Source organism: Spermophilus citellus (genome assembly GCF_964194105.1).
Source record: "Spermophilus citellus genome assembly, chromosome: 1".
NCBI classification, from domain to species: Eukaryota; Metazoa; Chordata; class Mammalia; order Rodentia; family Sciuridae; genus Spermophilus; species Spermophilus citellus.
In genome coordinates, this window is record NC_138182.1 from 151454298 (window position 1) to 151477042 (window position 22745).

Consider the following 22745-nt stretch of genomic DNA (forward strand, 5'->3'; position numbering starts at 1 on the left):
TGGGGACTGAAATGGAGTAAATCAAATTCCATGCATTTATGATTTTGTCAAAATGAACCCAGCTTCTATGTGTAACTAGAATTCTGTAATAAAAAATGAAATAAATAAAATTACATAAAAAATAAAAACATCTATGCATAAAAAAATCAACAACAAAAAGGCAACCATTGAATGGGACAAAATATTTTCAAATCTTAAGGGGGTTAATATCCAGAATATTTAAAGAACTCTTTACTTAAAGAACTTTTTACTGTACTGTATGTAGTACAGTAAAAAAAAAAAAAAAAAAAAAAAAAAAAAAAAACCTAAAAATAGACCAAAGAATAAATATATATTTCTCCAAAGAAAATATAAGTGCCCAATAAGCACATAAAAAGATGCTTAATATCACTAATCATTAAGGAAATGCAAATCAAACCATAACGAGTTATCACTGGATACCCATTAGGATGGCTAATATAAAAACAAAAAACCAATAACAGTTGGCATAAATCTGGAGGAATTAGAACCTCGTGTATTGCCAGTACATATGTAAAGTGATGTGTCTGCTGTGAAAAATGATATGGCAGTTTCTCAAAACATTCAGCATTAATTTTAATATGATGCAATTACTCCACTCTGGTTTCATACCTAAAAGAATAGAAAACAGACTCAAATAGATCATTTGTTTTACCCAAGTTCATAGCAACATAATTGTTAACAGGCAAAAGGCAGAAGTAGCCCAACCCAAGATCCCATCTACAGATAAGTGGATAAATAAAATGTCACATATACATAGAACCAGAATATTATTCAGCCTTCAAAAAGGAAGGAAATTTTGAGACTTGCTATAATGAGGATGAAGCTTGAACATTTTATGCAATGTGAAATATGCCAAAGAAAAACACTTTGATTCCTCTTATAAGGTAGCTAGAATAGTCAAAATTATAGAAACAGAAAGTAAAATGGTTGTTACCAAGGACTGGAGGAAAGGAGATTGGGGAGTAGCTATCATGCATATTGTTTTTGTTTTGTAAGGTTAAGAGTTTGAGATGCACAACAGTGGTATATTTGACTCACTAAGCTGTACACTTAAAAATGGTTTAGATGGCAAATTTAATGTTATGTATGTTTTAATGACTTAAAAAGATAATTGAAACATGATAACTATGTAGAGTATGTTAAATTTATTTATAAATAAAATGGATAACAACAATAACACAAAGGCCAAGAGGGGAATCAAAGTATACTGTATAAGGCTTTCATATTATACAGGATGAGTATAATTACTTGAAGTTCAACTGTGATTACATATGTATGGGTTAAACCAGGCATGGTGGTGCATGTGTATGATCTCATGTCTTGGGAGGCTGAGGCAGGAGGATTGCAAGTTCAAAGCCAGCCTCAGCAACTTAGGCCCTAATCAACTTAAAAACTGTCTCGAAATAAATATATGAATGAATGAATGAATGAAAAAACAGATGAAAGGGGCTGAGGATATGGCTCAGTGGTTAAGCACCCCTGGATTCAATTGGTGGTACCAAAAAAAAAAAATATATATATATATATATATATATATATATGTTAATCCTAAAGCAACCACTAAAATAACACAAATAAGAATAATAATCGGGCTGGGGCTGTGGCTCAGTGGTAGAGTGCTCGCCTAGCGTGCATGAGGAACTGGGTTCTATCCTCAGTACCACATAAATGTAAAATAAGATATTGTATCCACCTAAAACTTAAGAATAAATATTTTTAAAATAATAATCAACAAAGGAGATATATGGAGTCATTAAAATCATTAAATTTCTCAGCCCAAAAAGGGGAAAAGGGAATAGAAAACAAATACCAAGTAGATAGACTTAAACATAACCATATCCATAATCACACTAAAGTATATGCCTAAATACTCTCATTTGAAGCAGAGATTAAGAGATTGGGATACAGAGCTTGGTATGAGGCCTTGGGATTGATCCCAAACACTACAATAAACAAATAAGTATAAAAATATGAATAGGTTAAAAGGATGAAAAAGTTTTACCATACCAACACAAATTAAAGTTGAAGTGGCTACATTAATACTGGAGTAGATTTCAGGGCAGTTATTGCCAGGGATAAAATTGACTTCTTAATAAACTGGTCACTTGAACAAGAGGATGTTATAATCCTGAATGGTTATGCGTCTAGTAAAAGTGCTTCAAAAACTTGAAGTGAGGACCCAGAACTACAGTGTGAAATACATAAAACTATAATTATAGTTGGAGAGTTCAAAACCCCTCTTGAAAACTAGAAAAGTAATAGACCAAAAAAATCAGTAAGTATATAAAATACAAATAACATAAATACCAAATGTGACCTGATTGACATTTTTAGAAAACGCCATCCAGCAAAAGTAAGATACACGGTCTTTTGAAGTGCTCTCAAGACCATAAAACAGATCTCAATAGATTCTTATTCCCCACTCCTACCCGGCTACTGGGGATTAAACCCAGGAACATTTTACCACAGAACTTCATCTCCAGTCTCTTTTATTCTTTTTTTTTTTTTTCTCTAAATAGGCTCTCCCTAAGTTGCCCAAGCTGACCTCAAACTTGAATTCCTTCTACCTCATCCTCTGGAGTTAGTTTCAATAGATTCCTTAAAGGATTCAAGTTCACACAAAATATGTTCTCTAACCACTTGAAATTAAGTAAGAAATCAATAACAAGTATCTCTGAGATACCCTAAATATTTGGAAATTAACTTCTAAACAATTAATGGGATAAAGAAGATATTAAAAGGGAAATTGGAAAACAATTTAAACTGAATGAAAATGAATTAAATGTATTAAAATTTAGAGGATGCAACTAAAGTAGTTCTTGAAAATACAAGTACATAGAGTTTCAAAGTATAATATTTAATATATGTCAAAGTGTACCCTCTAAGTATATGTAATTAAGTCATATCTCCATAAGACTATTAAAAATGGGGGGGGGGAGTATGATAGACGGAACTCAGGCTAAGAGATTTTAGAGACTTAGGAACCAAGACTTAGGAACACTTAGTGTTTGAATTTGTATCCTGATTCAAATAAGCCAACTATTAAAAGTCATTCTGTAGATAACTAGGGAAATTGTAGTGTGGTCTAAAAGACAAATGTGATTTTTTAAAAATCCCCCTGAAAGAATCTGAAGTCTCCCCCTTATTGTAGTCCTAACCTTATTTCTTTAGCTTCAGCATCTGCCTCTGCTCACAGTTTCAGTTATAGTTGTATATAAATGACCATCTCTCCCAGTATGCCTGGGGCAGTTTCAGTTTGTACCCATCCTCCCAGTGTGAACTCTTGACTCACAAAGCATTCTGATTTGAGCACTCAAATAGCTGCTCACAGTAATTAAATTAAAGTGTACATCCCTTCCCACACCTGTTTTTTACACCAGTTTTTCTTTAGGTCTACAAACTTCCTTTGTCTAAAACCCCGCTTCCTAATTCTATGGTCTTATCTAACTCCTTTCTTCTTAGTTTTCCAAGTCTTTGCTTTGGCATCATTTCCTCAAATCCTTCCCTGACATTCCTATGCTCTGTCCCCAACCTAAATGAGATTGCCTCCTTTTCCTGTCATCCCACCTAGAGTGGCCTGTCTCATACATTAGGTTAGAATATGTTTACTAGTCTTTTCCCAATGCAGACAGTGTCTCGAGGCTAGGGGTTTACTGTCTTTCCTTTTGGGGTCATTAGTATCTGGCATTGCTAGCAATGTCTGGCAAAATGTTGGATAAATCTAGTTTTAGAGATAGTATCTGAGTTAACCCTCTCAAATGAGAATAATTTGACCCTGGGTAGGTAGGTAAATGTACCTTCCTAAAGTTACAGAGCATAGTAGTAGCAGAACTTGTGACCATGGTAGATGCTGTAATAAAAATTTGAAGGAGCACTGAAGATTTCTTTTGCTAGGATGGTTTATATCCCAAACAGTGATCATCCCTAGAGCATAATGGAAAAGCTGTTAAAGCAGGAGTAGTATCTTTGGAGTACACAGAATTAGATTGTGATAATGCATTCATGTTTAACATATTTATTAAACACAAAATGCAAATGTGATTATGACACCCAGCTATAATAAACTTTTTATATAATCAGAACACAGAATATATGGTACATATATCCTTGATTCTCCAGATTTCTAATTTTGAATTGCTCTTTTAGACTCCCCTTACATGATATGACAAAGAGTGGTATAGGATAACAGGGACTTTATACCTTCAGTTATTAAAAAATAAAGACCATCATTTGAAGATCTTATACTTAATGTCTGTCTTTATTTGTCATTTCTGTAGCGTCGTCTTGGAGATGCAGCCAAGAAAGCCATCAGTAAATTGACAACCAGAACAGTAAAAAAGGGCGATAAGGTACAGTAATGAAATAACTTTAAATAGCTTTCTCTTTGAAATCGTGATTTACTATGCCTGTCATCTGAAAGCCCTTCAGTTAGCCTTCTCACTTTCTTGGACTTCAAAGCTTTTGTCATTAGTAACTTTACAAGACTACTTATAGATGACTCTGTGTGATTTTTTTTTTCTCTAAAATCCAGCATACATTTTCCAAGAATTAATTCACCCATCTTTCCTTCCTTCCTTTCTTCCTTTCTCAGTACTAGGGATCGAACCCAGGGGCACTGTTACTACTGAGCTACACTCCAGCCCTTTTTATTTTGAATTTTGAGACAGGGTCTTTGCAAAGTTGCTGAGGCTGTCCTCAAACTTGCAATCTTCCTTCCTGCCTCAGCCTCCCAAATTGCTGGACTATAGGCCTGAGCCATCATAGCTGGCTATTCCAAGAATTCTGTGGGACAGTTTGTCATTATAGTCAGGAGATGTGTGTTATCTGCCTGTATTTCTTGTTTTTGCTTGCATCTCTTGGGTTTTGTTTCTTTACCCCCTTAAAACTGAAGACCTGTATTTCTAGGATGTTTCGGTTAACAGGGTGATCTCTTTAGGATATGCTAAGCATTTTTTTAAAAGAAGAACACACTTTTTGAGAGTTGGGCCTGCTTCTTTTGGGGAAAAACAAAATTTTTTAGTTGTAGATGGACACAGTAACTTTATTTTATTTATTTATTTTTATGTGGTGCTGAGGATTGAACCCAGTGGCTCACACATGCTAGGCAAGCGCTCTACCACTGAGCTACAACCCCAGCCCAGGCCTGCTTCTTAAGGAGACTAAATAAGAAAGGCAGTAACAAAAAGCTATAACTGAAATTTTTAACTAAAATTTCATAATTAGAGTTCTAGTTATGGTGGAGCCTTGATTCTCCAAATTAATAGCCTTTAATGTTAAGTTTCATTTATTTGATATATTGAACAAAAGCAGAGCTAAGTAATCCAACTCCACTGCAGCATAACAAAAAAAAAAAAAAAAAAAAAAAAAAAAAAATCACCTCTTCAACACAGTGTTAAGATTTAAATGCAACCTGCATAAGGGCACATGTCATATAAAATAGTAAGACTGCTGCTGCCTTACCAAGTACTTCCAGTCCCTACCCAAGTTAGAGTGAAATACTGGTGGTCCCAATAGTTTTATCGAAATTAATCATTTAAAAAATATTTTTAAATGACAAATCAAAATGCCTCAGTCTCAGTAACCATATATTCAACTGAAACTTTTATCTATGTAAATGAGATTTATTTACTTCCCACTAGTAAGTCTTTATTTCACTCACATTACAGCTATGTATTTTCCATACTTAGTATCTGCTTTGCCCAATATCAAAGAAAAAATCCAAAATGATTAGTAATTAAAAATGTAGGAAATAACACCCCCTTGAGTTTTAAATATTTTTAAGGTTTAAAAAGTGTTTTAAGTTTGTAATTCCTAGTAGGAAAACATTATCTGAATGAACACCCTAATGGCAAATCATTGTAAAATGCTTCAACTGGATTTGCTGCAGAGGGGTAGGGATTATCTTCAAAGCACCCCAGCTCTCCTGATGAGGTCAGAGGTACACTGGTTTGTATTATTGCGACAGCCATTAAGTGATCTAGGTTGCTTTTCCTTCAGTAAGGGTTTTGTCAGGTGGGCATTACGCTTGACCTCCAAATTTGGCTGACAATTTACTGATGAGATTCATAACCTTTGGGTTGCTTTGATACTTTGACATATTTGCTGGGTTCTGGGCCACATCCTGGAAGGCCACCATAACTTCTGGATCCTGCATGGCTGCAAGAACCTCCGGATCACTAAGAATTTCATTGAGCCCAGGCATTCCTGCCATTCCAGGCATGCCCCCTCCCATTCCAGGCATTCCTCCAGGAAAATTACCAGGCATTCCTCCAGGAAAGCCACCTGGAAAAGAGCCAAACTGAGCTCCTGCTTGTCGTCTGGCTTCTTCCTCCCTCTGGGCTCTCTCATGTTCTTCTCGAGCCTTCTTAACTCTTTCTATTCTTTCTTTGATCTCTCGCTCTTCACGTTTTCGCTCATATTTTCTCCGATGTTCAGCAATTTTCTGGGCCCGTGGTTGAACTTCTTTCAGCATTGCACTAGCATCATCATCATAATCCAGTTTACAGGCAAGAGCAAGATCATGGGCTGCTTCTTCCCAGTCTGCTTTTGTTCAATATATCAAATAAATGTTTCATATTATTTCCACCATGGGGAAATAAGGGAGTAGTTTTCTTTTTATATTCTATGTTTAAAATTTACCTTTTCTCATCAGAAAATGACCAACTATGTCTGCTTTCTGCTTCTTGTATTTCCCTCCTTCTTGAACTAAAGATAATCTTTTCTCACTAGCATCATCACTGCTATCATATCATAATTGTGCAAAGCATATTTAATGCTGGGGTTAATTTAATATGTAATACATATCCTAGCTGTGGAATAATACCCATAAGAGCTGTAGTTCTTTCTTAGCCATGAGATTGCTTATTTAAATGTTATTAGACTTCCACTCTGGCAAAATCTTGTGATGTCAAAAACATTGGAAGGAAGGATTCCTTTTAGTGTTTGGTGTTCTATTTAGGAAGTACCTATTGATCTTTGATTTTGAAGAGTATATGGTTTGAGTTATTGGTAACCATACAAGGAATTAACTGCTTGATCTAACATGAATTATAAAATAGATGAGAGCCTGGTTATTCATTATGGAGTTCTTGGCACCATGAAGATTCATTATTGTATTCAGCTCTTCCTTAAATACTGCAACCATACCCCCACCTCTTTTTCCCTTTTGTCCCTGCAAAAATAAAGGAAATGATAAATTCCTTGGAGTACATTTATAAAGTAGTACATTTCTAATATATTTATACAGGTTCTAACCCTTTACTGTACATGAGTAAACAGAACTGCATCTGTTACAAAAATGAGAAAAAGTCGTATGCTAATGGAGCATGCTTTTAAAACCCTTGGAAAAAAACACCATTTATACTTGGATTTGGGCTTGCTGGTGTTTTTTGTTGTTGTTGTTCATGTATGTTCTCAAAATCTCATGTGTGCTGTGCTTATCTCAAGAAGAACAGTTTCTTCTTGGATTCCTGATTTGATTGACTTAATTATACATGACCTAACTATACTCGAATATTACGAATATAAATGGGTAAAAGTAAATTACTCTTCTGAAAATGTGTCCTGTGCTTTTAGACTTTAAGTTCCATAAATACAACAGATAGTCTTCATTTTCTTAAGAGACCCAGTATCATTTCTAAAAACGAGAAATGTTTTTTTTTCTGCTAATGATGCTGTATGAAGGAAAAGAAAGTTTTCTGCTTAAAAATATATAGTTATTGGATATTTCTAGCTATGTTAAAAATAAAATATGTTTCAAACTGGAAAAAAAAAAAAAAAAAAAAAAAAAAAAAAAAAATGTTAAGTTTCTATATACTGTCATTCAGGCTTATCAAGAATGAAAAAATTGTATCTAAGGACATAAAACTCAAACTGCCTCCTGTTCCATACCCGGTGTTAATGTTTTAGCAGAGTCCTGAAAGGATGAATTTCAGATGATTCTCTGTCTTAAGTTTTCTCACTTTTTTTTTTTAACTTTACTCATTTTATCCCCACTGCCTTGACATAAGTATATCTAGTTGCCTTTGGCACAGCTCTGGAGGTAGTGGATTTCATTATACCCTAAGGAAAGAATAAGGAAAATGTCACTTGCAGAAAATACAAACAGCATCAAAACAGCTGCTGTACTTAACTCCAAAGAGTGGTCTTTCTTGGCCTGTTGGTCTTCAACTGCCATTATTTTGGAATTCTCAGGGGCTGGTCTAACCTACCTTTCTTACTCCACGCTAGCACCAAACAATATTACCAGCCAGGTGCAGTGGTGCACACATATACTCTCAGCTACTCAAGAGACTGAAGCAGGAACACTCACCTAAGATGTGTGAGGCCCTTGGTTTGGGTAGGGATAGAATCTTTCTTTTAATTATTAAAGCCAACACATCTTAATTTGTACCTCTTAGACTTGCCAAGAACTGTACCACTGAGTTGCAGTTAAAGTGGCAATGACACAGCAAATAGGTTCACCTTTCCAGACTTGGATTGTTGGCATGCTGTTTTATGACAATTAAGATAGAACCCTCTTCAGCCCTGAGGAGGAAGGAAATCATCCTGGTGACTAAACACACTTTTCCTAATTTTGTTTTCTTTTGGTGGTACTGGGTATTAAACCCAGACCTTAAACATGCTAGACAAGCATGTTAACATTGGGCTACTTACCCTGCTCTTTTTAAATTTTAAGACAAGGTCACGCTAAGTTGCCCAAGTCGGCCTTCAATTTGTGATCCTTTTGCCTCAGCCTCCCAGGTAGCTGGGATGAAAGGTATATAACATTATGCCTGGCTCCTTGACTCTTGATAAAGACTCATTATTAAGTTGATCCAGTTATCTTTCTCTACCCCAAATCAGTGACCAGATGCAGTGCTCCCATAGCTGGGGTAAGTCTTTATATAGCAGTCTGCTGAGGGATCACCATCTTTGTGCCTGTACTTAAGGAGATGATGAGGTGATTCTCCTGATGATGACCCAGCTTTTGTACAGTATTCTGTGAAACCTGTTCAGATAAACCAGTAGTACAGTGGAAATGGAGGTGGGCAGAGATAATGGTGATCCAAGGTGACAGTTGATGTGAATCTTGACAGTAGTTAGAACTCTTAGTCTAAGATATATCATAGACAGCAGTAGTATTGATTATTATACAAGTTTAAGAAAAAGATTGGCTTAGGTATAATTTATATCAGTGTTGTTAAACAATTGGAAACATTATTTTTAATACCTTTCACTTTATAACCTCTTGCTTAGCATAATTGCCACAGAAACACACTTAGCTGAATTTTATACATGTAGCATGTGAATTGTGATCCTTTGCTTTTTGTTTCAGGAAACAGACCCAGACTTTGATCATTGTGCAGTCTGCATAGAGAGCTATAAGCAGAATGATGTTGTTCGGATCCTGCCCTGCAAGTATGTCAGCTTTGTATATTTGAAAAGAATGATATTAATGTGTTTGTATGTCTCCCTTTTAGAATGAGTGTCCACTTGCTTCTGAGAGCCTCCTAATCAACGGCTCTTCTAACCAGCCAAGACCCTGCTGCACATTGCTCATATTGGGAGGTTGTGGTCAACGAAGACCAGTTTTGCCTCACAAAAACTGATTGCACGTGTATTATAAAAGGAATACATATGGCACAACCTCCAGACTTTCAAACCTTAGAGTTTTTATTATGTGATTTCTGTGGGTTTCAAAAACAGCCCCTTTTCCTCTCCATCTTCAATCAGAATTCACGAGGCCCTACAGCGAGACCCAAAGAGTGTTCATCTTCCTCTGGGATTTGGATTTCTTTTTTCTTTTCTTTTTTTTTTTTTCTGAACATAGATTATACACAGTGGAAGGACTGACTGATACTTGCTTTGTGCCTGCTGTGGGTCAAGTACTCTCTGCAGGTTACATTTACTGTCTCCTCTGATCTTCCCAATAATCCAAAAAGGTTGTTGTTCTCCCATTTTTATTAGTCAACATTTTGTTACTAGAACCAAGTATCAGGCATGATCTACCTATGAAGAAAGGGAGGTTTATTTAGCTCACAATTTGGGGGCTAAATAGAAAGCCCAAGATCAAAAGTCCATAAATGGGTAGATCCCATGAGTTTGGCCTCTGGTGTGGTAGCAGATGGCAGCACATCACAGTGAACCCACATACAAGCAAATGGTCACCTCTCAAAAAGGAGCAGAGATGGGCTGGGAATATATCTCAGTTGGTAGAGTGCTTGCCTCACATGCACAAGGCCCTGGATTCAATCCGCAGCACCACCAAAAAATAAATAAATAAAAAGCAAAGAGAGAGAAGACAAACAGGACAGGTTTGCTTGTTTTATAACACTCTTGTGGGAACTGCCAAGGGGGTTTCACAAGAAATACCTCTTACCCCTCGGTGACCTAAGAAGGATCTTTCACTGTGCCCCATTCCTCAAAGATTCCATTCTACATCTTCACCACCCTGGGGACCAAGCCTTTAATCACAATCGAACTTTGTGGGGCACTCAAGCCACAGTACCCTTGTGCAGTGAAGGATAATGAAGCCAATAGTGTTTCTAAGATCACACAAGTCAAAAAATGGTACAGCTGAGGTATACATCTACCTTTAATGCCAGCACTCCTCTCATAGTACCACATACCTCCCTCTAGAGCATTTACTGAAACTTTAATGCCTAAAAAGAGCTTCCTTTTAAGCATGTTGGTGTCTTCCATGATCTTATCCCAAATTAGGGAATGCAAACATTAAAAAATAGTATTCAAAGCATCATCTGGAAAAGAATAAAAGAACACTACTGATAAGCCTTACACCTAAGAAATTTCCTTTCTTCTCCCCTTTTTTCTTTAAAAGACATCCACATAGCTTGACCCAGCCTTCTAATAATACAAAATGTGAATGATTAAAATATTGGTGAATAGGTGTCTCCATAAGGCTACTGATCTTACTTTACTTAGTCACAAAGTAATCTCTTCTGAGCCTAGGATGATCTGGGTGAGGGTTTGTTGTTATTGTTGTTTTTTAATTGTAGTACTTAAGAATAATTCTGTATACTAAAACAGAAATCCAAGATTCTAAAAGTCAAATCATTCTACTTTATACATAAAAGAAAATCTATCAAACTAAACATAAGCTGTCCTATAGAAAATTAAATTATATCAAGACAGTTTTTTCTTATTTCTAATTATTTACAATCTAAAACATGAGGCTAAAGGAAATGTATATACAAATACAAATCAGGAAAAGGATCAGTAGGATAATTATAAAGCATAGTGAGAAAATGCCAACTTTGACCACAAAGAAGCCAAGACTTTACAAATTCTCTGTCATCTTATCTCATCCCAGGATCCCCTGAAACCAAATAGTACCTAAAGAGTGGAGGAGCCATTTAGTTATTACTAAAATGAAAGTGTCTTCCTCAAGAGAGTCTCAGCCTGAAATAGTTGATTCTGGGAAATTTGCTGTCATTCTCTCCATCCCTAAAGCCTGGTTTTTCCAAAATTTTATTCTGAGGATTTTTGTTTGTTTGTTTGTTTGTTTGTTTTTTTCATTTTCCTCAGCTTAACCCAGAGCGTTCCAAATCTGACCATACATTAGGATCAATAGGGGAGCTTTCAGAAATACCTTAAATGGAGCCTAGGCATATTTATTTTAATAAGACCACATTCTCCATTAAAGCTTAAAGCCTTGGTTGATATTAACTGTTTCTGTGACTGAAACCGGAAAACTGGTTCTCAACTTTCGTATTTGTAGTCTTCTTTTGAAAATTAGAAATTTTGGCAAACTTAACAGAATTTCTTTGCACCCCTAGTAACAGCACTGTTCACTTGTATGTCTTGGCCCTTATTTTTGACTATGCTTGCTGCCCTGACTGTGTGTCAAAAGCTCTCCATGTTGCTTTGGAGCCTGCTGTTATATGTTACTCTTACTCCTCAATTCTGGGCAAGTGGCCTCTTTCTCTAAACTATATTGTTCAACCTGCTCAGCAAAACATTTTACCTCACTGGAATGGTAACAACAGTATGATCTTCAGGTGTAATAAAAATTAAATTATTTCCTCATTATGCAGTATTTTTTTAATATTTATTTTTTTAGGTGTAGATGGACACAACACAATGCCTTTATTTTTATGTAGTGCTAGGCGAGCGCTCTACCACTGAGCCACAATCCCAGCCCTCCACATTATGCAATATTTTGTGACAACCTTTGACCTATAAGAGGTTTTCTCAGCTTTGACATTTGTGATCAGATAATGCTTTGTGTGGAGGAGGGGTCTGGAAAGGTGATTTTGTGCACGATATTTAGCATATTTTTGGCCATTAACTACTAGAGGACAAAAACATCCACACCATGCAGCTGTGACAATGAAAAATGTCTCCAGATGTGGACCACTGATGCAGAGGATATCTTCACACTAATGTTCTTTACCGCAAATCTTCTCCAAGCTTCTTTTTTCCAGTGGATGTATCTCAAGTTACTTTGCATAATCTCTTATCTCATGCTTCAGCTTATCCTCCTTTTACCTCCAGTACCCTCCCTTTCTCTTTTGTCTCTATGGTCTTTGAACCCAAGCCTGCCATGCTTCCTTTATTATGCATCTCTGTCCCTCTCTGTCTTCCCATAGTTCTCTGAACATATTGGACAGGCAGGGCTCTACTCCACAGCTATGCCTCAGTTACTGACTACAGCCCTCCTCCTGCCTTGTTTGTCCTCCCTGTTCATCACAGCAGCACTTCCAGGTGTTTTCATTCTCCTTATACACCTTAACTTATCCCATTACTCCTCGATTTGAGAGTGTAAACTTCACCTAGAGAAATAGTGGTTGGATTCCCTCACTTCCAGTGTGCCTGCCCCCACACTGCCATCCACACTTACACCTCCTGTCAGAATGGAGGAGGCAGCCCCCTTCTGGTTTGGTGTTGCTCTTTTTACGTGGGCCTCTGTCTGCAGCTCTTTGCCTTCTGCCTGAGACCTTGCTGTATTGATTCTCTATCTGCTCCCTCCAGTTTTGTTCTTTCTGTCTCTGCTCATCAACTTTAATCATGGTCAAGCATTTTCTATTCCAGTTTCAAAAACTCTTTCAAATTCATCACCTTCCATGTACTTGCCTATAGCGACTCCCCTTCATAGCCGTCTTTGGAAGGATTTGCCCTTGCTGCCTCTCTACCTCAGTAAGGGATGAAGTCAACCAGATGCATTGTGTCTTTCTGTCCTTCATTTTTATAAGAAAGGCTTTCTGGAAACTGAACTAAGCCTTTCTATCTATAGATATCAGACCTCTCATGGATTGCTGGGTTTTTTTGTCGCATGACCTTTACTTTTCATTCTCTATTGCACTAATTTACTGTGGACAGATGGCAGTTGGCTATGCTTTGGGACCTCCTGTTTATATCAGTTGATTACAGTTGATCATCCTTTGGACGTTAGCCAGCATGTCTTAGAAACAGTCATCTTATTTAAAGGTTAGCCACAAAATTTTTAGTGGGTAAAAATACTCTTTTTAGAAGTAGATAGAGTGCTGCAGCCTGGAGAAATACACATTTAAGATGTTAGCTTGGGAGCTAAAATGGGTCAGTCAACTGGCTGCTGACTGTTGAGGAGTTTCTCTATCACCCCCACCTTGGAGGGAGGGCCTGCTTCTATGTATGTACTGTCAGTCCTGGCTAGGGGAAGGAATTCTTGTTTCTGACTTTTAATAATCTTGGATCCTTTTGTTTGCCAGGTCCTTAACACGGCACCCAGAGGCTGCAGAGCTGTGAAACAACTCACCTTCAATGTAGACTCCTCACCCCAGCCCTGCTGTTTTTCTGACCTCTCTAGTTTATGGCTATGTGAGAAATAGGAAAGGGGAAGGGCATTGTATTTCAGTATTACAGGTTTTGTTTCTTTCATGTTCTATATATTTTGCATTCTGTATCCCAAAGTATTTCTTATAGGAATAAAGAACTTTTTTGGTTGAAGCTCTGATTGAAGCTCCTTTTCACGTTTCATTGCTCCTCAGCACATCACCTGCTTCCCATTGCAATACAAGACTCAGCCCTAAATGTGCCTGGGCCTTTTCTGCTTTTATGTATTTTTTTGTTGTTGAAGTCTTTCATTTTAACAATGGAAGTGGTTTCCTTTTTAACTTGCTTCAGGTGCCACCTTCTGAAATCTCTAAATGTCCACGATCCACCCTCTGGCTAGGGAAAAGGCACCCTACCTACCAGATGTTCCTGGGCCCAGGGTGTGCCATAAGAGCATTCTACCATTTACTGGGATGCCATGTAAAATATTTACATTGCTTTGCCTGTTTAATTAATGTACCTTTCATTCACACAGCCCTTGATATACTTCTCTCAGTATTCCATATATAGTTTTTCGTTTATTGTTCCAGATAACCTCATGAGTTAGACCAAGTCCACCTTTCCCATTACTGACCACACAGCTTTCAGGTGAGGCAGTGGGGAGGCAGAAAGTGTAGTCGATCAAGGGTCTGATGGTTGTAGCAGCAGGGAGGGAAAGGCCATATTTGGTTTGATGAAACAATAAAGCAGAGGATGCAAAAGCAAGAAGATGAAGAGAGTAGGTGATGAAGAAGAGAAGGCATCAAGCTCTGGGTACTTGTTCATAAAGATGATGGTAGGAAGGGGGGGGGGCTATGTCAGAGGACTGATGACTACAAAGAACAAGTGCTCAGTTTTGTCTCCAAAAGCAAGGAGTGTGCTAAAAGAGTTGATACTGAAGATCTGGGTTGAGATGCACAGGAGCTGAGCTGGTAGGGAATCTAAAAAGAAAAGTTCTAGGTCAGAGGAAGCAGAGTTTGGGGGTGATTATTTGACTTGGGGTGTGGGGATGTGCAAATAGCTAAAAGGAGCTTTTTTAAAATGAATCTTTCAGAATCTTTCAGATTCTGAGCTAGCTAAGGAAGGTTTTCTTAGTTTGTCCCTAGAGAACCCATTAGTCTGTTGTCTTTCGTTACAGTGCCTCATAACATAGAGGAGAGATTGTAATTGTCTAATAAAACAGAGAGAGGGTACTTTTTCTTTCAGATCTGCAAACCTGCAAGGAAAGATTTACTCAAGAACCACAACATAAGAAAGATTCATTTAATGAGTTCACTTAAAGGAACAGATAGGTAGAGAATACTCAATTCATGCAGAGTTAGAAATCAAATTTGGGAGTCACACCATTTTGTTCTCTATGAATAACCAGTAATAGAAATGCAGCCAGAGCAGGGAGTGCTAGAGCCAAACCATTGTTTACCCCAGGTAGCTGCTACTTGCTTAAAATAGGGTTTTCATCCACAGTTGGCCATATTAGCTGCCCCCACCCATTTGCATACCTCCCACTTCGGCACCAAAGTGGCCCTGGTCAGAGTCCCATAACCTTATCTCTTCTACCACCTATCAGCCAGCCAAATCCCATTGTCCACCCTATGCAGAACTGACTTGGAACATATTCCCAGTCACTCCACTCCCTCCTGTTTATTAGCCAAACCTTCAGAGGTCTATAAGCCCCCCAAAGTACATGTAAGATATTAGGCACCCTTGTGACTTTATGAGGAGGTTCTATAATTTATATCAGATCTAAAGGGATCTATCCCCCAAAAGGGTTAAAGCCTTGTTCTAGTCTTAAGTTAGTTTGGATTGCAGCCAACCTTGACTGCTGAAAAGTGAGGAGGATGCCCCCTGGGGTTGAGCCCTGCAGTAAGGAACTCTTCATCTCACTCTAAAATACCCCCCATACATGGATACAAGTAATAAGAAGCAGGCACAACACCTTATATGTATTAAACTAATTTAGGTCTTCCTTACAGATTACTGGCACTCAAACTCTTAAGTAAAAACCTTAAGGTTAAAATAAAAGCCCTCAAGTATGATGAGTTTCTGGATAAATGCATTATCTGCGAGTTTCAGACTACATGGATAAATTCAGACTTCACAGTCTTTATTTTTGTCCTTAAATGATACAAGGTCATCAAGTGGTGATGGAACAGCAGTATATATTGTTGACTGAAGTTTTATTATGCATGAATTTTTACTCCAAATCCCAAAAAAAGACCCCATTTTAAACCAAAACTGCATTTTTCAAAACAGCATCATAATGTTTAAGTTATAAATTAACAATTGGGGTTTTAAAGACATACCATGGTCTAATTTAGTATCATTCTCAAAATTTCCCTTACTCTAAACTTAAGACTTTAGTGTGTCTTCCTAAAGTGTCCTGAAAGTCTGTATTGGTGTCTACTCCTTTCCCAATTTGTCAAGGACCCCAAGCTTCTTTCAGTCTCAATTACAGCTTCTCAGAGCTCAGCCAGGGGTTCTTGAGCTTGCAGAATAATCTCTGTAGCTCCCTCAAAGTCATTTCTCCCTCTGAAGGGCACAAATTCCTCTTCTAAGAATTCAAACCCTTCTGTGGCTGACTTATTTCTTGTCCCGAGGATGTAATTTTCTGTTCTGAATGTGAGAGGAAATCACCCATGTCTACCCACCCCCCCCACACACACACACACAAAGTTTCAGCTGAAATTTGCCAAGTGTTATTTGATTCTTAGGCACAGTTCACTCCTTAAAATAGTTCCCGCTGCCCTGTGACTTCTACAAATATTTAACATAGATTGAGTTCCATGAAACTAATTAATAATTTACACAGAAAACTCTTGATTTTAACCCTGGCTTAATATGTTTTCAAAATTCCATTTTTCTATATAAGCTATTATTATAAGAAGAATAACTGATTTACAAAGTATGAATACCATTATTCTTAATAAATTTGCTAGGTTTCCTCAAGTCTTTTTTGGAATTTGGTAGGATAAAAAGTCCAAGTTGGGTACAGTGGTGTGAGCCTGTAGTCTCAGCTACATAGGAGGCTAAGGCATGAGGATGGCTTGAACCCAGGAGTTTGGTGCCAGCCTGGACAACATAATGAGACCCTGTCTCTTTTTATTTATAAATAAATAAATAGGATCAGTATGTAGTTCAGTTGTGGAGTGCTTGCCTAGCTAGTATGCACAAGGGCCTGGGTTCTATCCCAACAACTGCAAAATAAAAACGTCCAAACAATGATCTCCTACTCATTAGTTCTCATCACATAGTACTATTCATACATGAGATTGGGTTTAGATTTTCTGTAAAGGGTGTGTGTGTGTGTTTTAGTTGTTGATGGGCCTTTATTTATTTATTTATGTGGTGCTGAGAATCGAACCCAGTGCCTCACACATACTAGTCAAGTGCTCCATCACTGAGCTACAGCCCCAGCCCTAGAAGTTATATTCTTATAAACCTCCAGTATTTGTCTTTGGGGTATTGTAAATGTGTTAAAAGGAGGAAAAACAAACTAACTTAAAATTTCATTGTTTTCATTTTGACCTAACAGTTTTTCAGTATATAATTTATAACATAATTCTCCATTATTTTATAGGCATGTTTTTCACAAATCATGCGTGGATCCATGGCTTAGTGAACATTGTACCTGTCCTATGTGCAAACTTAATATTTTGAAGGCTCTGGGAATTGTGGTATGTTTCCAATTTTGTCATTGCTTTTGCATAATATCTTATCTAATTGTAATACAACATAACATATTTGTTATAATAGGAGACATAACAGTCTCACAAGAATACACTGGCTTTTTTTTTTTTTTTTTGCCAGATAACCTTGTTAGTCCAACAAGTACCTTTCTTATAGATTACAAAATATTCAGAAGAACTTTTAACAACCTGGCAAAGAGTTTTGACAGAACTATTGGCATAGAGATTGGCTCTGACAGTGCAAAGACCAACCCTGACTTACCAAGAACTTTAGAGACTTCCTTTATTTCCTTAAAAGAAGTATATATCCAGGATTGTGCTTTTTTAGAGGAAAACAAAATACTTTCTGGTTGCAAAAATATAATAAATGAGGGTTGGGATTGTAGCTCAGTGGTTGAGCGCTTGCCTCACATGTGAGGCACTAGATTCGATCCTCAGTACCACATAAATCTACAACTTAAAAAAATATTTTAAAAATACATATATAATAAATGAATATTCTCAACAGCTGAGTTTGGTTGAACAGATGAACTCCTCATTTTAGCTTTGCAATCCAAAGAAATTTAAGTAGTCCTATTTTAAATATACTATCAAATCACAGTTTAAGTGCTGTACATTTGGACAGTAATGCCCCATTTATCCTCAGTCCCCAGAGATCCTGTCAGAGATAATACAGCTTAGCTATATAAAAGATTATAGCATGCCTGTAATCCCATCAGCTCAGGAAGCTGAGGCAGGAGGATCTTGAGTTCAAAGCCAGTGTCAGCAATTTAGCAAGGCCCTAAGCAACTTGGGAATATCATGTCTCTAAATATAAAAAAGGACTGAGGATGTGGCTCAGTGATTGAACATCTCTGAGCTCAATCCCTGGTACAAAAAAGAAGAATTTTGTACTTACTTTTTAAATGGTAGACTTTGGCCCCAAGTATTTGTGTACCTCTCCTTCAGGATTAGTTGCTTAGATTTTGAAATAGATCATTTTCTTTCAGTTTAAAAGTCTTTTCAACTTTGATCTACTTTAAGATGAGAGGGGCATTTTATATTCCAGCTGTTCCTTAACATTAACATTTAACATTAATCAAAGTAATATATAGTACATTGTTTTTTAAACTGAATATTAGGGGGTTGGGTTGTAACTCAACCATATATTGCCTAGCATATATGAGCCATTGGGTTTAAACCTCAGCACCACATAAAAATAAATAAAATAAAGGTGTTAAATTGAATATTAATTAGTCAGCCTTATAATAATGATTATGATTCCCTGTGCATACAAGTCATGTCCATAAAAGGTTATCTTTAAAAAAAAAATCACTGGCCAGTTTTCTCAGTTTCTACAGTGGATTTTGGTTTTCCTTTGTGACATTTTTGGAAAATGAACTGGTTCTTTTGAAGAAAATCTTTTAGGTGAGAGTAGAAAACATAGATAGGCAGTGAAATGAGAAGAAATTGCATGGAAAGAACTTGGTGAAGTCCTTGCAATAGGGTATCAGACATTCAGGGTTTTATGAAAGAACTTGTTTTTTTACAATTATTTTTAACCTGGAAATATTTTGCAGCCAAATCTGCCATGTACTGATAATGTAGCATTTGATATGGAAAGGCTCACCAGAACCCAAGCAGTTAACCGAAGATCAGCCCTAGGTGACCTCGCCAATGACACCTCCCTTGGCCTTGAGCCACTTCGAACTTCGGGGATATCACCTCTTCCTCAGGATGGGGAGCTCACTCCTAGAACAGGAGAAATCAACATTGCAGTAACAAGTAAGTGGGGACCCTTTACCCAGGCACAGGGCGAGTTGCTGCTTGGTTTGGGCATGCAGTGACTGCCAAGGGGAGAGATGAGTCCACCTGGGCCAGCAACTTGTAACTGAGAAGGTAATTACTTTTGATAAAACAGATGTTTGGAATAATGGAACTTTATAATAAGATGCTTGTGTATTGGTGTTTGATTAATAGAAATAGCTGTACTAGATGAACAGTTGTTCAGAGGTTTGTCTTAGTAGCTGCTTTATAAACCTTGTTTTGAAATCTTTGCATTGCAAACAGACAGTTAAGGAGACATTGGAATGTGACGTAGGCCAGCAGTATCAATGCTGGTATGTTAGGTAGCTGAGCATTGGTGCTCTTGATCTCCCACGCTGCAGGCCACTTAGTAAAAACCTAATTTAGAATTTAAACCTAAAATTTCAAGGCTTCAGGAACAATTGAGATGGCATGTCATTGTTTATTTTATATTTTTTTTTCAGAAGTTTGGTCTCTTGGTACTTAACCCTTTGCTATAATTGTACATGAGAAGGAAGAAAAGCCAAAGGGTAACCTGCCTCAAAAGAAATGTTCTGAGCTCATTATAAGCATCTTGATTGTTGAACTGTTGACAGAAAATAAATGTACAAAGTGTTTTAAGGGAATGCCTACATATGGTGTGAGTGGGCCAATGGTGTGTGTATGGACTTTGTAGACATTCACCCAGTAACAAGCCAACTCTTTTCTTCAATTTCATTCTTTACGCGCAATTTCCATCTAACAACCTGTCACCCATCTCTCGTCGCTGCTCTGGTGCTGCCTTTTCCAATTTATGCTGTTGCCTTGCCTAGAGCTTCAATCCCTGAAGCTGATGGGGCTGCACTTGCAACTGGGAGTCAGTAAAATGGGGGGAAATAGTTACAGAATAAGTCTTCTTTATGTATTAAGACTCATGTGGTTTGTGGAACCAACCAGAGATAATTATTAGAAAATTATTTCTCAGGTTTTATTTGATCAGTTATCTGAACTCCCAAATCCTTCATGCAGTTTGAAATAAGTAAAATTGTTCTTTGATATGGTTTGGCTCATTTCTTGCCATTTCCCAGTGATTTGTTTTAACAGCATTTCATGGTTTTCCTACTTCGACATTGAAGTTTTGTGATCTAGATTTTATTTTATTTTATTTATTTTTTATGATTTTTTAAATTTTAAAAATTGGATCTAATAATAAAGGAGTTGAAGGTTATTTGTTTATTGAGTTTTTTGTAAGTCCTTCATTGATTAGACATTTATTGAGCACCTACTACTACATAAAGTACAGACCTTCTAATATTGTATACAGAAATGTCCTCAAAATCTTATGCTTTTGATGATAAAATATTACTTCATATACTAAATTAATTGCCTTTAGCAGAATTTACACATGATGCCAATAAGTAAAGTTTGTATGATTAAGCTAGATCCAAATTACCTCTGCTTTTCCCTCCAAATCCCTGTAGCACCATACCAACTACAGTACATTCACCCAGCACCCACTGTGTGCAAGGCACTGTGCTAAATAAGTAGTTAGGAGAACAGAGGCTACCAAGGTTCTGGCTGCAGTGCTAAGTACTCCTGAGCCTGCTGGGTATTATTATGAATGTTTACTTCCTCCTTCATTTAGCTAGTTTTTGTAAGTGAACTCATAGCAAAAAAAAAAAAAAAAGACAAAAATATATAGCTGAAGTTATAAATAATGTCAGTCTGCTTATATCATGTACAAAAGTCTCTAAAAATATGAGCTAAGGATGTAGCTCAGTGGTAGAGAGCATGCTTAACACATGCAAGGCCCTGGGTTTGATCCCCAGCTCTTTCAAAAGGCAAAAAAAAAAAAAAGTTTTTAATATGACAAAAAGAATGTTGTGTTTAGCTCCTTGATGTTGATAACCTTTCATCTCTTGATTTTTTAAAGGTTCAGTATACATATTTCTAACCTAAAATATATAGTTTAAAGTGGTGGATTTTACATGAATTCTCAGAGGTTCATTTTGATATAAATAAAAAACTTGAATCTGATGATGAAGAAAACTAATCCAAAAGGCAGTGGCTGCACTAAGAGTTTACTAAGCATTTTAATAATATAAATTTCGATGAGGACAAAGATATGCATGTAGAACAAATTCAGCATCCTGGAATCATGAAGAGCAATCTGTCTTAACCATTTAAGGTCATTACCTTAAAAGCCAGAATCCTTTTTCTAGAAAAGTGTCAATGCATACACAATTTTGCATACAGTTTTAGGATTTTCCAAACTCAGATAAAGAAAAACCATGTTACACACAACTTTTGCACATGAAGATTTGGTGTTCCAAGTGTAAATGTTTCTTCTCGCCTTACTACAGACATCAAGGGGATTTTACTGAGTGATACCAGCCTTAGTTAGTGCATACTCTTAAGAAATATTTTTCTTCTTAAGACTTTTAGGAGCAGGCATGGTGGCACATGCCTACAATCCCAGCAGCTCAAGAGGCTGAGGCAGGAGAATTGCAAGTTCAAAGCCAGCCTCAGCAATTTAGCAAGGCCCTAAGCAACTCATCAAGACCCTGTCTCAAAAAATTAAAAGGACTAGGGATATAACTCAGTGGTTAAATTCCCCTGTTTCAATCCCTAGTACCACCAAAAAAAAAAAAAAAGACTTTAGGAAGTCATAATGATTCTCAGGTTGATTTTGAGGTCCCAAATAAATGTTTTCTGAATATTAAAGTTAAGGGGAAATAGTAACTGACTTCCTGGATGGAGAGAGGAAGAAGCAGAGAGAGAGACTGACTGACTGACTGACCATAGAGAGAACTATAGATAGCCTTAGATCTCTGTATACCAGAGGTTTTCAACCATTTGGTGGGCTCAGTACCTTGTCAGTCACTTACCCTTCTTACTTCACTTCAACACCAGAAAAACAAGTGTTGCTTCCCGCAGTGGACTCATAAAGGGTGGTACTCATTTTCTTTATACCCAGTGAGATATCCTTTTAATGTCCTGTGGAAACCTGCACATAAGAGAAAAAACTGTAGATGTGGTATCTTGGAAGGCAAACTTGGAGACTGCTTGGAGTGCCCACAAGACCTTTGAGAGCCACTACGACATATTTCTGAGCATTTAGCTAGCTAGGAATGAGTGAATCAACCATGCAGAAATGACAAAGTGAAATTTGAAAGATGGTTATAAGTATGGTTACTCTATTATCATTTCAGTTAACAATGAAAATAAATATGTCCATGTGCAATTTTATATACATATTTTTCCTACACAATTTTTGGTGGCCATACTTCTCACGTACCTCAGAACCTAAATTGGAAGAAATGGTTGGGCCATGCTTTCCTCTCTCCCTTGCAGCTTTTACCAGTACTTCCACTAACCTTCTCCAGTTAGTAGCTCTCTGGCAAACCTCCTCCTGCTTCACTTCCTTGAGCCAGTCTTGGCTTACACCTCCGTTGACGTCTGCTTCGTTGCATTTGAGGGAAA

General features: G+C 37.1%; 2 protein-coding genes across 4 annotated transcripts in view; one reads left to right on the forward strand and one right to left on the reverse strand.

Moving 5' to 3' along the window:
- RNF130 (ring finger protein 130) overlaps window positions 1-22745 on the forward strand; it is a 128227-nt gene that overhangs the window by 76077 nt on the left and 29405 nt on the right. For all 3 annotated transcript variants that reach the window (XM_081281019.1, XM_081281020.1, XM_081281021.1), the window contains exons 4-7: window positions 4299-4370; window positions 9338-9420; window positions 17390-17486; window positions 19058-19262. In XM_081281019.1, the coding sequence (XP_081137145.1) occupies window positions 4299-4370; window positions 9338-9420; window positions 17390-17486; window positions 19058-19262 (457 nt within the window). The remainder of the gene's footprint in view (window positions 1-4298; window positions 4371-9337; window positions 9421-17389; window positions 17487-19057; window positions 19263-22745) is intronic.
- LOC308652415 (hsc70-interacting protein-like) lies at window positions 5816-8197 on the reverse strand (the record flags this gene model as incomplete). Its single annotated transcript, XM_081300245.1, has 2 exons — window positions 5816-6561; window positions 8149-8197. The coding sequence occupies 2 exons, from the start codon at window positions 8195-8197 to the stop codon at window positions 6041-6043; spliced, it is 570 nt and encodes a 189-aa protein (XP_081156371.1). The 3' UTR covers window positions 5816-6040.